We start from the raw sequence: 16,622 nt of genomic DNA, 5'->3' as shown, positions 1-16,622 counted from the left end.
GCTGATGTTGAAGTGGGCTGGACAAAGTTAAAAATCACACAACACTACATTAAAGTCCAACAGGTGTATTTGGAAGTACAAGCTTTCGGAGCGCTGCTCCTTCATCAGGTAACTAGTGGAATAGGATCAAAGGGCGCAATTTATAGCAAAAGATCTAGTGTCATACACCAGTGCAATATATTGAACAAATCTACATTGCTGTTAAGTTTTTTAGAACCGGCTGCAGGTTTTGATTCATTAATGTGTAAATCCCAGAACTTCTTTCAAGCAAAATTCCCGAGATAACTTAAGGATTTATTAAAGAAATGACATCTCGGGTCAGATAATAAATTAAACGTTGTGACTTGAAAGTAGTTCTGGGATTTACATATTAATGAATCGAAACCTGCAGCCCATTCTAAAGACTTTATAGCAATCTAGGTTTGTTCAATATATTGCACCAGTGTATGACACTATGATCTTTTGCTATAAATTTTGTGTTCTGTGATCCTACTCCACCTGACAAAAGCACGCCAAAAGCTCGTACTTCCAAATAAACCTGTTGGACTATAACCTGGTGTCATGTAATTTTTAACAGTATCTCTGTATCAGAGCACATGATTAAAAGTCAAATAGTTTTGTAATTTTGTAGGGTCCAGAATGTTGCGGTTGTTTGCTCTGCAAGCTGGTGTTCAGTCTTTCAGCTGTGGCATTTGTGGCAGTCCTCTGTGATATTAACAAGTTGCTGCGCTGACCTGCAGGAAATTGGAGTCCCGAGGCTAGGGTGGGATGCCTCTGATTTACAGATTGTAACAAACTGACATTATCGTCTCCTATTATTCAGAACCATTTACAAGGCCATTTCCTTGTCATTCAGAGCTATTTACATTGCTGTCATCTCCTATTCAGAAATCAATAAGAACATTATAGTTGGAATTCTGACCACTTCCTGTAGTTAAAAAATATAATCACACCAGAACTGGCCATTAAGGGATGATTTGCATTACATTGTTTCTGGAGGTGATGTGGTCACTGTATTGTGTCTTGAGTGGCATGTGACAGTGAGGGAGTGACTGGGAGTTTGTGAGCATTATTGACTGTGATGTAAAGATATAAAGGAATGACTGTCTCCTTTGTTCAGAGAGCTTTCCTGGACACGCTTCACAAGCATGGTGAAGTGTTCAGAGTTTCTCCAAAGCTTGTACTGTACTGTGCTTAATAAAATGTTGTTGTTGTTGTTCACAGAATTTCACATATTGCAGTTGCATCATATGTGTAAGAATCTCAGGAAAAATAACTTAACACCTCTTTTAGCTTTACAAGCCAAACCCCTGTTCCAGATAGCTGCCCCTATGCTTGCACATTGCCTAGTTTGTCTCAGCCAGAGAGCTCAGTGACTCTTAATTCAAATGTGAATTTCACAAACACATGTTCAGAGAGTTTTAGTCTAGGGTATCTGTTGGGGATTTACCTTACAAGTTCAAACCTGGCAACATACTTGTTAATCTTTTCTGAACCCTTTCAAGTTTCACAATATCCTTCCAAGAGGAGGGAGAGCAGAATGCACACAATGTTCCAAAAGTGGCTAAACCAAAAACCTGTACAAATGCAACATGACCTCCCAACTCAATACTCTGACCAATAAAGGAAAACATACTAAATGTCTTCTTCACTATCCTATCTACCTGTGACTTGTGATTTGGAGATGCTAGTGTTGGACTGGGGTGTACAAAGTTAAAAATCTCACAACACCAGGTTATAGTCCAACAGGTTTAATTGGAAGCACAATAGCTTTCGGAGCATCGCTCCTTCATCAGATGATAGTGGAGGACTCAATCCTAACACGCAGAATTTATAGCAAAAACTTAGTGTGATATAACTGAAATTATACATTGAAAAATTGATAGACTCAACAGACATTCATCTGTTTGAATACCATAATAGTTTCACTTCTTTCATGTGTAAATCACAAAACCTTTTTTTAAAAAAAGTTGCATTCTCAGGTTAGCTGTTAACATTGGGTGATAGCTAGACAATATGTTGAAGGTGTTAGCCCCCTGTGTTCTCTGTCTATGCCATGATGTTTAGATTGATTCTATCTAAAAAGTGAGATAACAGAGTTTTACATGAATTATTGCTCGGCAGAGGCTGATAGCTAATTTTGATACCCATAGGGAGGGCCTCAACTGGGACCTTGGGTTCATGTCACATTACAGGTGACCACCATTGCACTTTATATACATACACACACACACACACACACACACATGCACCCCCTCACAGACTTAAGACACTCTATACACACGCACATGCACTTTCTCACACTCACAACCCCCAACCCAGGCGCACACCCACACACAGACCAACAAAGATCCACATGCACACACATATTTTGTGGGATGAATTTGTACTTGCAGGGTTACATTGTACTTTGCTCAAAAACTGCATGAATTCATTTAAAACTCCGTTATCTCACTTTTTAGATTAGAATCAATCTAAACATCATGGCATAGACAGAAAACACAGGGGGCTAACACCGTCAACATATTGTCTAGCTATCACCCATTGTTAATAGCTAACCTGAGAATGCAACTTTTTTAAAATAAAAAAAGTTTTGTGATTTACACATGAAAGAAGTGAAACTATCATGGTATTCAAACAGATGAAAGACTCAACAATCAATTTTTCAATGTATAATTTCAGTTACATTCACACTGTAAATTTTTGCTATAAATTCTGTGTGTTAGGATTGAGTCCTCCACTGTCATCTGATGAAGGACCGATGCTCCGAAAGCCAGTGTGTTTCCAATTAAACCTATTGGACTATAACCTGGTGTTGTGTGATTTTAATTTTGTACCTGAGACTCCACTTTCAAGGAACTATGAACCTGTACTCAAAGGTCTTTGTTCAGCAACACTCTCAAGGACCTTACCATTAAATGTACAAGTCCTGCCCTGATTTGCCTTTCCAAAATGCAGCACCTCACATTTATCTAAATTAAACTCATCTGCCACTCCTTGGCCCATTGGCTCATCTGATCAAAGTCCTGTTGTACTCTGAGGTTTTGGTGTAATCTGCAAATTTACCAACTATATTACAGGTTACCATCCTAAAATGTTCCCATTATCTCAACTTTGTGCTAATATGCTACCCCAACACGAGGTATTTTGGTAAAAATACAGGGCAAGATTTATACAATTAAAAGTTGGGCCTTGGGTAGTGTTGAGGAACAGAGACCTGGGAGTTCAGGTGCAATACTTTTTGAAGTTTGCAATACGTATAGATAGGGTGGTTAATGCTCAGACATTTGAATAAAGGAGTTGGGATGTTGGGGATGTGAGGTTGTACAGGACATTGGAAAGGCCTGACCCCCTCTGTCCAGTTCTGGTCTCCCTGTTATTGGAGGGATTTTATTGAGCAGGAGAGAGTTTAGAAGAGATTTATCAGGATGTTGCTGGGAATGGAGTGTTTCAGTTATAAAGAGAAACTGCGACTTTTTTCACTGGAGTTTAGGAGTTTGAGAAATGACCTTAGAGGTTTATAAAATAATGGGAGGATTAAATAAGGTGAATGGCAAGTGTTGTTTTTTTCCCCTCTGGAGTTTTTCAAGCCCAGCGGGCATATTTTTAAGATGAGAGGAGAAAGATGTTTTTAAAAATTAGGGCATTGTTTCCCCCCACAGAGAATGGTTTGTGGAATGAACTTCCTGAGGAAGTGGTTGCTGCCCGTACAGTTATACTTATCTAAAAGTCATTTAAATACTATGTGAAAAAAAATGTTTGGAGGGATGTGTGCCAAGTGCAAGCAGCTGGCACTAGTTTAGTTTGAATTATGCTTGGCATGGACTGGTTGGACTGAATGGCCTGTTTCCATGGTGTATGGCTGTGACCCTATAACATGTTCAGCTCTTATCTTACAAAGTAACTGAATGTGTGATACCTTATCAAGGAGGTGGGATGTGAGGAATTGTAATTGCAGTAAGTGGAAGTCAGTGGATTTGTAGTGGATATTGAAGGACATATGTTTCAATATTCAGAGAAGGCGAGGTAAGAATCAGAAGTGGAACAAGTGAAGGAGAAAGAAGACTGGAAGTTGGAAGCAAAACTAATTAATTTTTCCAATTCCAGATGAGAGCAGGAAGCAGCACCAGTGACATCATCAACGTAGCAGAGTTGTGGGAAGTGGCCAAGTGCAACTAGAACAAGTTCCACATACCTCACAAAGACACAGACATAGCTGGGACCTGTGTAGCCAAAAGCCACACCTTTTGACTTGGAGAACGTGAGATAAAGGAGAAGTGCTCAAAGTGAGAATGAGCTCAGCCAAGCGAGAGAGGATGGTTGGGGATGGGAACTGTTCAGGTCTCTTTTCAAGGATGAATGGAGAGACTTCAGACCATCCTGGATGTGGAAAGGGGCTGCATGTCCATGGTGAAGCTGGGGCCAGGAAGTTGGAAATTGTGAAACTGATCAGGAGAATAACAAATGTAAGTGGGAAGAGACCAAAAGGGGACAAAATTAGAGTTAAGATAAGAAACACATTCAGTGGGACAGGTACAGGCTGCAAAAAATGGATGGATCTGCCGAGGCAATCCTGATTGATTTTTGGAAAGATGGCAAGTCTTTCCAGAATATAACCAAAGGCATCAGTCTTGACCCAAAGTAATGTGAATACTGTTGTGGTTCCTTGAACTGAATATTAACAAATACTGTTACATGTAGCTGTAATGACTGAATAAAAATATCCCTAATATGCAACTTTTGTTGCAGTGCATTTAATCTATGGACCATTGGATTGTGTGAACCCTCATCCTGAGTTTCTGGATCTTTATCAGTAAGTGGTGGTAACTTTTATTTCTGTTGTTTGCTGATTTTCTTCAACAATTAAATGATTGGAATGTACTAGAATTGTCTTCATCTGGCTTTGGATCTTTGCTATGTATTGCTATTTTGATCCATTAGGAAAATAGACAAACACACAGAAGATTAAACATTATGTAAACTGTTGCAGGAAGGTCAAAGAAATGTGAAGTATGTATTTATGTATGGAATAAGTAGCATTGACTCAATCCAGAGAACTTTGGAAAACATTAGGGAGAACTCAATTGGACCAAAAGGTGTATCTCATTCAATGTCCAAACTATTCTACAGAGAACCCAATAAAAGGCTAGGAAGTAAAATCATAAGAGTGGAATACTAAGTTAAAGAAGTTACACCAAAACTTTAGGTGTACTGGTCTGGTCTAATTACATTTTGATTAGAATGCATTAAAAGGTAACTTGCAAAATGCCAAATGGCGAAAAGAACAATGAGTTTTAACTATGTATAAATGACAAATCATGAAGAAAAAACTTTACACTGTGGAAGTAGTAGTTAAGGCCCATTTAATTATTAAATTATAATGTATACCAAGAAAATAAGAGCAAAGGACATAGAAACACAGGTAGTTGCAACTCTGAAAACTCATTTGTGATGTTCTCCTGGTGAAATCACTCTGTATTGCTCACTCCTTTTTAAAAGGAGTCGTGAAAGGTTTCAAGCTTCTAAAATTATCAAAAAGTACACTTTGAATAGATTACATGGGAAGAGCTTTATTTTAATTCAGTGTGTAAATAGCTGTTCTGGATGATCACATGGGCAGTTAGGACAGGTTGGGAGAGTGGTCCAGGAGATCTAGACAGGTTGGGAGAGTGGTCCAGGAAATGGCTGATGGAATTTAAAGTGAGCAAGTGCGAGGTCTTGCACTTTGGCAAAAAGAATAAAAGCATAAACTACTTTCTAAATGGTGAGAAAATTAGTAAAGCCAAAGCACAAAGGGATCTGGGAGTGCTAGTCGAGGATTCTCTAAAGGTAAACATGCAGGTTGAGTCCGTGATTAAGAAAGCGAATGTTGTCTCTTATCTCAAGAGCGTTGGAATATAAAAGCAGAGATGTGCTACTGAGACTTTATAAAGCTCTGGTTAGGCCCCATTTGGAGTACTATGTCCAGTTTTGGTCCCCACACCTCAGGAAGGACATACTGGCACTGGAACGTGTCCAGCGGAGATTCACACGGATGATCCCTGGAATGGCAGGTCTAATATATGAGGAACGGCTGAGGATACTGGAATTGTATTCGTTGGAGTTTAGAAGATTGAGGGGAGACTTAATAGAGACGTACAAGATAATACATGGCTTGGAAAAGGTGGACGCTAGGAAATTGTTTCCGTTATGCGAGGAGACTAGGACCCGTGGACACAGCCTTAGAACTAGAGGGGGTCAATTCAGAACAGAAATGCGGAGACATTTCTTCAGCCAGAGAGTAGTGGGCCTGTGGAATTCATTGCCACGGAGTGCAGTGGAGGCCGGGACGCTAAATGTCTTCAAGGCCGAGATTGATAGATTCTTGTTGTCTCGAGGAATTAAGGGCTACGGGGAGAACGCTGGTAAGTGGAGTTGAAATGCGCATCAGCCATGATTGAATGGCGGAGTGGACTCGATGGGCCAAATGGCCTTACTTCCACTCCTATGTCTTATGGTTATTCAAAAACATTTCACAAGAACATTGCAAAAGGAGAATTTCACCAGACAATCCCTTGAACCTGTTTAGTCATTCAAGCCAATTATAACTGATCCTCTGCACATGTTACTTTTGGTTCAAGCTGGTGGATCGACATCTTTTCAAGCCTTAAATGTATTCAATAATGGAATATCCACAACCCTCTAGGGTAGAGAATTCCAGAAATTCACAAACCTTTTAGTGAAGCAACATCACAGTTCTAATTATTCAACTGCTTATCCTGAGACCAGGAGAAAGTGAGAGGGAAGTATTAATAAGAGTGAGAGAAAACAATGCGATGGAAGAAATAAAGACCAAGGAGGGACAGACAGAGGTATCGATAGACACTGGAGAGTGTTATAGGAACAGGGATGGCTACATATGGGGAAAGATTAACAAAGAGCAAGTGATATGTTTGGAAGAAATGTAACAGAGAGGGAAAGATTGATATGGGATGAAATTGAGAGAAAGGGAAAGATATCTGGAGAAAAATTGACAGATTAATCCAAGAGGATAACTAAATTGGAAGAATAGTCTGTCAGTTGACCTGTGAGATGAGTCAATGTCTAATTAATAATATTTGATTTCATTTGAATGTGATGCCAGTTATAGGGTCTGAATTAAGTGCTGATCAATGACAAGAGTTAAAGCCCCAAAATAACTTCTTGTATCACTTTGATACATGAGGAAGAAACTAAATTGAAACCTGCAATTTTGGGTGAAAGTTAAAGGTTACTTTGTAGATGCCATTTAAAAATACAGAAAGGAACTCTTCTGTGTGGGTAGTAGAAGCTGTAGGCGCAGGAAGTAGAAAGACTGTGCACTCGAGTTGATTGTTTTCTTTCAGGAAGTTGGTACCGAAGTCAACAGTGTCAGTTCTTGATGACCATATCAACCATTACCCCCAACTCGAGGATCCTTTAGGCTTTGAACAAGCCTATATTAACTTCATCAACTCTTTCTGAATTGGCAAAATACGGCATTGGATCCTGACCACTCTGGACTAATTAAATGGTGATCAGCTGCTTCTGCATTTGAGAGTTGTGGTAACAAATAATGTTTAATTTAAACTGAAATTTAAAAAAAAAGTTACAGTACTGGAAACCTGATATAAAACCCAGAAACCTTGGAAATGCACAGCACACAGCAGCTTCTGAAAGAGTGCATCAATGTTTTGGGTGTCATGTTCAGTCAAGAGACAATAGTCTCCAAGATGTTAAACCTTTTGGATGTAAGACTATTGGCTGTGCATTTCTGGCTTTGATAATTTGTCTTTGTTTTATTTTACTGCATGTTTCACTGCCATAATGTGAAATAATTCATTGTGGAAATTACTGTGTGTAACACCTATTAGTCAGGCACATCCAACAAACTAAATAGCTCCTTTTGAAAATAAGTCTTGGGGCAAGAACAGACCAGGGAAATGGATCACTTCCAGTTTCAGGATAATACCTTTTTATTAGTCAGTGTTTGGATGAGACACACAAATCCTTAGCCATTTATTGAGTTTTTAAAATTACCTATTTCTTCTGCATTCTGTACTAAAACATGAAGGATAATCTGACAGAGGACTTCAAAGTTATGAAGGAAGTTGATATGGTAGACAAAGAGAAAATGTTTCTCTTGAGGGGGAAAAGAGAGAAGAGGAATCTAAATCTATAAGTTCATCACTAATAAATCCAATTGGGAATTCAAATTTATTTATCCAGGAATTTTAAAATAAGGAACTTGCTACCCTATCGAGCAGTTCAGAGGAATAACATATTGTCTTCAAGAAAAAGTTAAACAGATGAAGTAGGATGGGAATTTACTAATTTGGAACAAATATATTGGTATAGACCAAATGGGTAAAATGGGAATGTTTTGAATTAATATTGGTCCTTTGTAAAACCCATTCAATTATATCATTGTTCAACATGATTAATTTGGTTACCTCAACACTTACATCCTGCAGGCCCTGGCAAGTTTATGAAATAGTGAAGTTAGTACACAGCTTTATGGAATAGGAGTGCAGAATGGGCATTTAGGTACATTAATTAGCAATTTCATTTGTTTCATATACTCTGTGTGAAGCTCTGAGAACCAACTTGTATAATTTTCCAAGTTTTACCTACTTTCCATCAATTACAGTTTGTTACTTATGCTTGCTCAAGTTTATGAAGTAAATTCGTGAGCCATGTTGTATTCTATATGGGGCTGAAATGTTTTAAATTATGGCAGGTTGAATAGACTAGGCTTGCATTTCTTTTCAGTGAAAGATTTAGGTAATTTATTTGAGTTGTTTAATTTTCTCTCCAGCGTTGAGAACAAGGACTGTATCCTTAAACTTAACAGCTAGGTCATTTAGGTATGATGCCAGGAAACAATTCTGTATATAAAATGTGGGGGACATCTGTTAAAGCTGTAATTTTCTTTTTGTTAGGCTAGAGCTCTGGAACCAAGGGAAGTATGTAGTTATGATACAGAATGATCTAATTGAATGGTGGAACAAGCTAAATGGTCCATTCCCTATTCCAATATATAATTCAACACTTTTCAGACTCATTCATCATTGAAATCTCTGGTTTGAATTATTATTTTGCTAGTAACAAATTTTACTTGTCAGTTGAACATATCTCCACAGTTATCCTGTAGCCCACAACAATCCAATCTTTCATACACAAAATAAGTCCATTGACTAACTGTTGGTACTCACTAGTTTAATCATTGTTTCTTGATAGACATGAAGAATAATTCAGTTTAAAAGGAGGTAGTGAATTCTCAAAATGCAATACTGATTAGTCAGCTTCTGAACTGGAAACATAGATTAATGGTTGTGATAAAACGCTAACAATTCAGGTGGGATCCTTTCTTTCAAATGTTACATTGCACATTCACAGAACATTCTGTAGAATGGACTAGCTCTTATTTGATATGAGTCCATTAATGAGTGTTAATCAAAATACTTTTGTAGCAGATTTTTTTTGAAATGGCACTCATGGTTAGTTAAAACCATAAAAATTCTACAAAATCTAAGTCCAAGACTTTCTTTCAGCTCTCATATACAGGAAACAATTAGTACTTAGCATGCATTAGATGAGATTTTTGGAAGAATGTGCAATTTGTTTCCTCTCTCCTCATTTATCAAAATTCACTCAGCTATGTGCGTCTCTGAACCCTTCTGTCTGGTTTCTTCCAAGCTGTGAATGTATCAACACACATTTCCCTATTTAGTTTTCATTCACGAAAGACTCCTTACACTGTGTAAATCGCTCTCCATTTTTCTCAGACACAAGCAAAATGTCACTTGAACTAAATTACATTCTCTTCCGTTCTCGTTACTTGCAATAGTATCCTGCACTATGAATCTTGGCTCTTCATTCAAGTTAAATGAGAGGGTAAGCTTTACAGTAAAATCAGATTAGAATTTGTTGGAAGATTTTATTGCTTGTTGCTAATTAAATTTTCCCTGTCCGTTTGCTGTATTGTAGTTGTATTTCACTTCCCATTCTGTTCAAGGTTATACAGTGTAGATAATTTGCTACACATTATAAAAAATACACACTGTGGTTGGAGCTTGTGCTGCTTGGATGGAGCTGCTACTGAGTGCATCTACATTGCAAAAATATTGAAGTTGAACAAAAGATGCTTCTGATGAATGTTTGATCTAACCCATAAATGAAAATGGTTTGGCAAAACTTTTGTACATTTCATACAAAATGCATATACAAAGACAATAGTTAATCTTTATTTTAGTAAATAAAGGTAGTTTCACAAAAAATGCATGTATTTTTCATTATGTAGACAGTTCTGTTACATGGCTTAACAGATGACAAAGTGTAAACAGTTGTTGTCTAAACATGAAGGAATGTTCAGGTATTAATCTGAGCATCAATTCACAATGAAGCAGCAATACACTTAGTTGCATCCTAGATGGACCAAGAAAGATGTATGTTCCAGATTAATTTTTTTAAACCAAAAGTATATAACTTCATAAAGATGGGAAACTAAAAAGTTAAGTAAACCAATGAGAGTTTAACCAACAGAAACCAGGATCACATCTACAGCCACCTCTGCCTCACTTCTGACTGTCACTTGCATTGTAACCCCATCGGCCATAGCTAGTCTGGCACGTACAAGGACATCATAGCCGCCTCTGAAAACACCTGAAATAAGATGGACACAAAGATGATGGTTTAAAAATATTACAAAACAACACACAGTCAGGTTAGTTTAGGCTTTACCTTGCATGAAAACCTATCATATGATCAGTGGAGGAAAACCTAGAATAAAATAAACTCTGAAGAACAGTGTAGATCTAGCTAAAAGTCAGTCTTTTCCTGTGAAACTATTTTAGCTTGAACTGATGAGGATGTATTATTATGCTGCAATATAAACTTGTAGCAGTGCAGTAGAAGATGATGCAGGATATGTTATTTAATAAAAGCACAAACTGATGATCTGCATTTTACAGTGCAGGATCATTCTAGTTGCAGGTTAGATAATTGGAAATCAGGTAAGATAGACAAAGTTTCTATGGCTTCCTTCCTTTTACATTGACAAAAAAAAATGTGCAAATCAGGCTCACTTTGTACATATTCAAAACAATCGCATCTGCTCAATTGATCCCAATTGAATAGGTTAGCCTCCACAGATAATAAACTGTAGTACAATGAAAAAAAATGCATGCACAGTAGGACAAAAATAATCCAAAACACTAATCTTTCTGAAGAAAAGTTGATTGTTAAATGAGGAGGGGGATATCTGCATTAGTAGACTATGAGACATCACTTCTTCATAAAGATAATTGATGTTTCTATCATTTTAGAAAAATAATTCTCTATCATGTACAGTCTGTGACTCATGAGTACAGCCTTCGTAATAGGTCTAATCATCAGAAGATCACTGAACCTTTAAAACAAGAAAAGTACCACCATCCAGATAGGGGAAAAAGTGAGGTAGAATATTTGTAATTAAATTAAACCAAACTTGAGTTTCAAAACATTATAAAAGAAAGATTGGAGCTGGACAAGCATCTTGCAAATCCCACTTAAAGTTTTGTGCTGCAGGTTCAAGTTTCACTCCAGGAGTTGATGGTGAAGGAAGATGCATTCACTACAGAACCAGAGAGCTATACAGTATGGAAAGTGATCCTTCGGTCCAACTCGTCCATGCTGACCAGATATCTTAAATTAATCTAGTCCCATTGGGCACATATCCCTCTAAACCCTTAATATTCATAGACACATCCAGATGGCTTTTTAAATGTTGTAATCATACTAGCCTCCTCCATTTCCTCTGGCAGCTCATTTCATACATACTCCACCCTCTGTGAAAAAAAGTTGCCCCTTGGGTCCTTTTTAAATCTTTCCCCTCTCACCTTAAACCAATGCCCTCTAGTTTTGGACTCTGCTACCCTGGTTACTTACCGTATCCATGCCCCTCATGATTTTATAAATCTTGAATAAGGTCACCCCTCAGCTTCTGACACTCTAGGGAAAACAGCCTGAGCCTCACTCTCTAGCTCAAATCCTCCAACCCTAGCAACATCCTTAAATCTCTTTAAAACTCTTTCAAGTTTCACAACATGCCTTTTATAGTAGGGAGACCAGAACTGTATGTAGTATTCCAAAAGTGGCCTAACCAATGTTCTGTATAGCCACAACATAACCTCACAACTCCTATACTCAATGCACTGACCAATAAAGGCAAGCATACTAAACGCCAACTTCACTATCCTATCTGTCTATCTGTGACTCCACTTGCAAGGAACTATGAACCTGCACTCCAAGGTCTTTTATTCAGCAACACTCCCCAGTACCTTAGTATTAACTGTATTGGTCCTACTCTGATCTGCCTTCCCAAAATGCAATATGTCATATTGATCTTAATTAAATTCCACCTGCCACTTCTCGCCCCACTAGCCTATCTGTTGTACTCTGAGATAACCTTGGCTGTCCACTACACCACCAATTTTGGTATCGTCTGTAAACTCAGTAACCATATCACCTATGCTCACATAATATGGGGATATAGACTGAGGATAAACTTGTGAATTATTCCAAAAAAATTGCCAGTGGCGCTCTCAGCCCCAAACAGTAGCTTTTTAATTTCCTTCCTAAACCTCTGTGGTTACTTCTCTTCCTATAAGGTCCTCCATTAAATGCAAATATTTGTTCAGCTTTTAGTTGATCCTGCGAATGATTCTTTCCTTGGTTTATAGTCTAGTTTTGACTGACTGTTGACTTCACATTATTCCAGAAGAAAGCAGCCTGCTTCATTGGTACTGCAGATAAACACCACCACTTGCAAGTTTCCCTTCAAGCAACTTATTAGCTGGACTTGGAAACATGGTTGTTCCTTCACTATTTGTGGGTCAAAATAATGGAACTCCTCTAACAGGTATATCCAAATGTACTGTAGTGATTTAAGATGACTGTTCACGACCACCTTCTCAAGATAAATATCACGTGGACAATAAATGCTGGCCAGCCAGAGACACATGATCCCATGCATCACTTCTTTAAAACTGGATTGAGATGTCTTCTACAATCACACCACATATTGGTGAATGCATGTGTGAATGCAACATATTGTTTAAATTCAGTTACCAAGCCAAAGTTTGTAGCTGAAATCCAGTTCTACTCTGGCTACATTCCCAAGGATACGAGGAAGGCAGTTCAGCCAATCAACTCACTTTTATAATACATGCTTGCATAATCTTTTGATAGTAGTCATTACTGTGTAATAAGGGCTCTCTTCGTATGGGCTTTGAAGGAACTTACCTGCCAGATAAAGTGTGTGAGCATTTTTATTCTCTGGAACCTTGTCCGATCTCTCACAAGGCTGCATTCCAAGGAAACTAATTATATTATTCACAGCCTCTGCAGTAAAAGAAACATATGTATTATTTTGACAAGGTATTCTGAAAGGAGGTACTGTGAAATGAAAATCAAACCAAATTGTTAGAGGAATGACCTCCATTTCATTTGATTAAATTTTTGATTGGAACCTTGGATTAGCTGTTGAATATGAATGCTGTGTGCCCTTTGGTGAGTACTGCACTTCAAATACACTGAATATCTTCCATGGAGGTATTTCTGAGCTTCCAGTATAGTTTCAGAAGATGATCACATTTCTCTTTGATGCTGCTATACTCCCAGCAAACTCCCCTGGAGGTTGTAGATGTCTGTAGCATATAGACCAACACCAGAATTATCTACGTCCTATGATCTATTTCCTTGGTCACAACTCCTTTTTTTAAAACTTGTATATGAAATTCTGTGAGTAAAACCAGCAAGTTTCTACTTTCACTGGAATACTGAAGATGCTGTGTTAGAATCACACAACATGAAGCAGGTTAGTTAGACTTTTTTTTGTTTAGGGTGATAGAGGCGGAGGGTGTGGGTGTGGGAGGCAAATCTCCCTTACCATTCAATGTCTTCACAGAAGAGAGTGCAAATGTTTCCTCTTTCTGAAACTTGTCTCCTATTTTATCCCAAGCAGCTGTAAAGTTAGGCTTTAGGACCTTCTGCATATGATCAGAAACCGTCACCTCCAGGTCTTCTAACTGTAGGACAGAGGAGAAAATGAATGAAGAGATCTCATGTTAGTACACGGCAGCATTTCTGACTGCTATATGGATCTTGATAAGGTTTTTAATTTTAAACTTACTCCAACTATGACACCCTAAGCATAAATGATGGCAACAAGAAGAGTGGGGTAGAGAAAATAGTGCCTATTAAAGAAAATATCTAATTACAAAGCAAAAGTTTTGCTAAAGAGAAAAAGTAGAGTATGTTATTTTGGGCTGTCTTAGAATTATATTTAGCTGGAATTAAAGTGTTTATGCTTTAACATTATAGTCCTAAATTTAGCTGCAAAATATCACAAGGATTGTGGTTCATGAAGCAACTTTGCTCCACCTGACTTCACAATTTTTTAAAACATATTTTTATAATGTTATCATATCTCGATGGCAGCTACATCTTGGGCATCAATAACTGCTGGAAGAACTTTGAATGAAGGTCCAACACTAGGTCTGGGAACCAGCATCTCAGAGGGGCTACTAATATCATTGATATCTCTCTACTTCCACTCAAGCAGCTTCATACTTAGGCAAATTCCTGCCAAATGTAATATACCTACCCCTCTAAATTCAGTAATTATGTCAAAATGATTTGATAAATCAATAATATTTTATCTGAAAAATAACTTCAAATCATCAAATAAATACTCTGCATTTAACTAAATTCAGATTCATACAGCACAGAAAAGGCTGTATTGATATAACTACCACTTGAAGTGCACTAATCCTAGTTTTCTGCACTTGTCCCCTATTGTTGAATATAATGATATTTGATGTACTGATCCAAACATCATTTAACGGGTTGTAAGTTTCCAACCTCTAGGCAGTACATTCCAGATTTGCACCACTCATTGACTAAATAAGTTTTTTTTCCCCAAATTTCCTCTGAATCTCCTGCTCCTTACCCTAAGAACGATGCCCTCTCGTGATTGACCCCCTCAACTAAGGGGAACAGCTGCTCTCTATTCACCCTATCCATACCCCTTTATAATTTTACATACTTCAATCATGTCCCACTTCAGTCTTCTCTGCTCTGAAGAAAACAATCCAAGCCTATTAAGTCTCTCCTTATAGCTCAATTTCTCCACCCCAGGCAACATCCTGGTGAACCTCCTATGTACGCCCTTTACTGCTATCACATCCTTCCTGTAGAGGTGACCAGAACTGCATGCAGTATTCCAGCTGTGAATTTAGTTTGTGTATGCTCAATTAATCATGGTCTTCAGTAATAGCTTTTGTTTTACATCTGTTTGTCATGCACCCTAATAGAGATTATATTTTTGCACTTAAAAATATTCTTTCCATTTCTTAATATAGTGATAACCAAGATTCATTGTAACTTACCACATACTCATCATCGTAGCCCTCAGCTTCTGGCAGTCCAGTGTTGGGATCACAGTCTTTCACTACAAATTTCATTGTACAGCTAAATGTGCAGGAAACTAAGGAAAAATAATAAGGGGATGTCAGATGAGGAGCGATTGTTGCAAATTAATTAACGCACATCTTACTGGGTTTACCTTTAATGATAGAACTTGCATTTGAATCCAACTATGACAAAAAAGACGGAAGTCTCTTTACACTGACTTTAGAGTTCTTAAGAAAAATAATTCAAGTCAGCTTTAACAAGTGTACAGCATAAAACTCAGTGATCTGACAATCACATTAAGCAGCTACATATATAACAGGATGGGGATTTACTTGCTGCATTTTTTTCATTTACGGTGTATTGAACAACCAGTGGTGAAGTCTATTGATCAGTTGTTTTCACTTTTTTCATTTCCCCTTTGCTGGAAAGATATAAGATCAAGTTGAAGTATCAACATAGTGTAAGGGAGCCTTACCTCTGCACTTATTTAATACTATACCAGTAAGTCTGTTCGCACTTCATTCGGAAACAGTGCTAAAATTAAGCAAATATTCTCAGCAAAGAAATTCCTTTATTTTCATAATCAAAATAATCTTCCCTTTCCCACCACAAAACATGTAAGATTTATTTTAATTTGTTCAACCAGAGATCAATATTGTCCTGACACCATTTTGTCCCAGGTAGTATTTACCTGCTGTAGGATCATCCCTGGGCAGCATCACAAGTGTGTAACAAGAGCTTGGTTGGTTAAAGTGAAGAGCTGGTGCTGCCACGGAACACACCATATCATATGCATCTGAAGGCTCCATCTGTACAGTGACCTTTTCCAATAACTGATCATTCAGAGTGTTGGTACAGTCGAACTGAAAGTCAAAGTGTTACACAGAAAGAGTGAAGACAATCAATGAACCAACATAGTCATTACACATTAAAAGAAAAGGCAAAACCTACTGAATCCTTATCCAGTCACCACTGGTTCTAGCATTCTGACAGAAAATTAGTAACATTCTGAAACCAGTGATTGTGAGCAGCCGTTTACCATAAATAAGGCATTCTAGATATTTTCTGATGAACTTGTTTAAAGAGATATTATTGCAAACTGCTGGAGTAGGTGCGTTGTGAACCCAAGCCTCTTGGTCTCAAAGATAGGGACACTACCATTGCACCAG

At 37.8% G+C, this 16,622-nt stretch overlaps 2 protein-coding genes across 8 annotated transcripts in view; one reads left to right on the top strand and one right to left on the bottom strand.

Annotated features, from left to right (window-relative positions):
• The window catches only part of mest (mesoderm specific transcript), a 32,828-nt gene extending 19,747 nt beyond the window's left edge, over positions 1-13,081 (top strand). For 4 of the 7 annotated variants that reach the window (XM_060842709.1, XM_060842710.1, XM_060842711.1 and 1 more), the window contains 2 exons: positions 4,750-4,813; positions 12,758-13,081. In XM_060842709.1, the coding sequence (XP_060698692.1) occupies positions 4,750-4,813; positions 12,758-12,881 (188 nt within the window). In that variant the 3' untranslated portion in view covers positions 12,882-13,081. Of the gene's footprint in view, positions 1-4,107; positions 4,641-4,749; positions 4,814-7,364; positions 10,251-12,757 lie in introns of those variants that run through there. The other 3 variants (XM_060842713.1, XM_060842712.1, XM_060842714.1) reach the window with 3 other exon arrangements.
• Positions 10,267-16,622, bottom strand: part of copg2 (COPI coat complex subunit gamma 2) — a 63,708-nt gene continuing 57,352 nt past the window's right edge. The window contains exons 20-24 of the mRNA XM_060842708.1: positions 16,145-16,316; positions 15,429-15,526; positions 13,928-14,066; positions 13,282-13,380; positions 10,267-10,662 (exon numbers count right to left, since the gene is read on the bottom strand). Coding sequence (XP_060698691.1) covers positions 10,532-10,662; positions 13,282-13,380; positions 13,928-14,066; positions 15,429-15,526; positions 16,145-16,316 — 639 coding nt within the window. The 3' untranslated portion in view covers positions 10,267-10,531. The remainder of the gene's footprint in view (positions 10,663-13,281; positions 13,381-13,927; positions 14,067-15,428; positions 15,527-16,144; positions 16,317-16,622) is intronic.

Source organism: Hemiscyllium ocellatum, chromosome 23 (genome assembly GCF_020745735.1).
Source record: "Hemiscyllium ocellatum isolate sHemOce1 chromosome 23, sHemOce1.pat.X.cur, whole genome shotgun sequence".
Classification (NCBI taxonomy): Eukaryota; Metazoa; Chordata; class Chondrichthyes; order Orectolobiformes; family Hemiscylliidae; genus Hemiscyllium; species Hemiscyllium ocellatum.
This window is presented reverse-complemented; position numbering and strand designations above follow the sequence as displayed.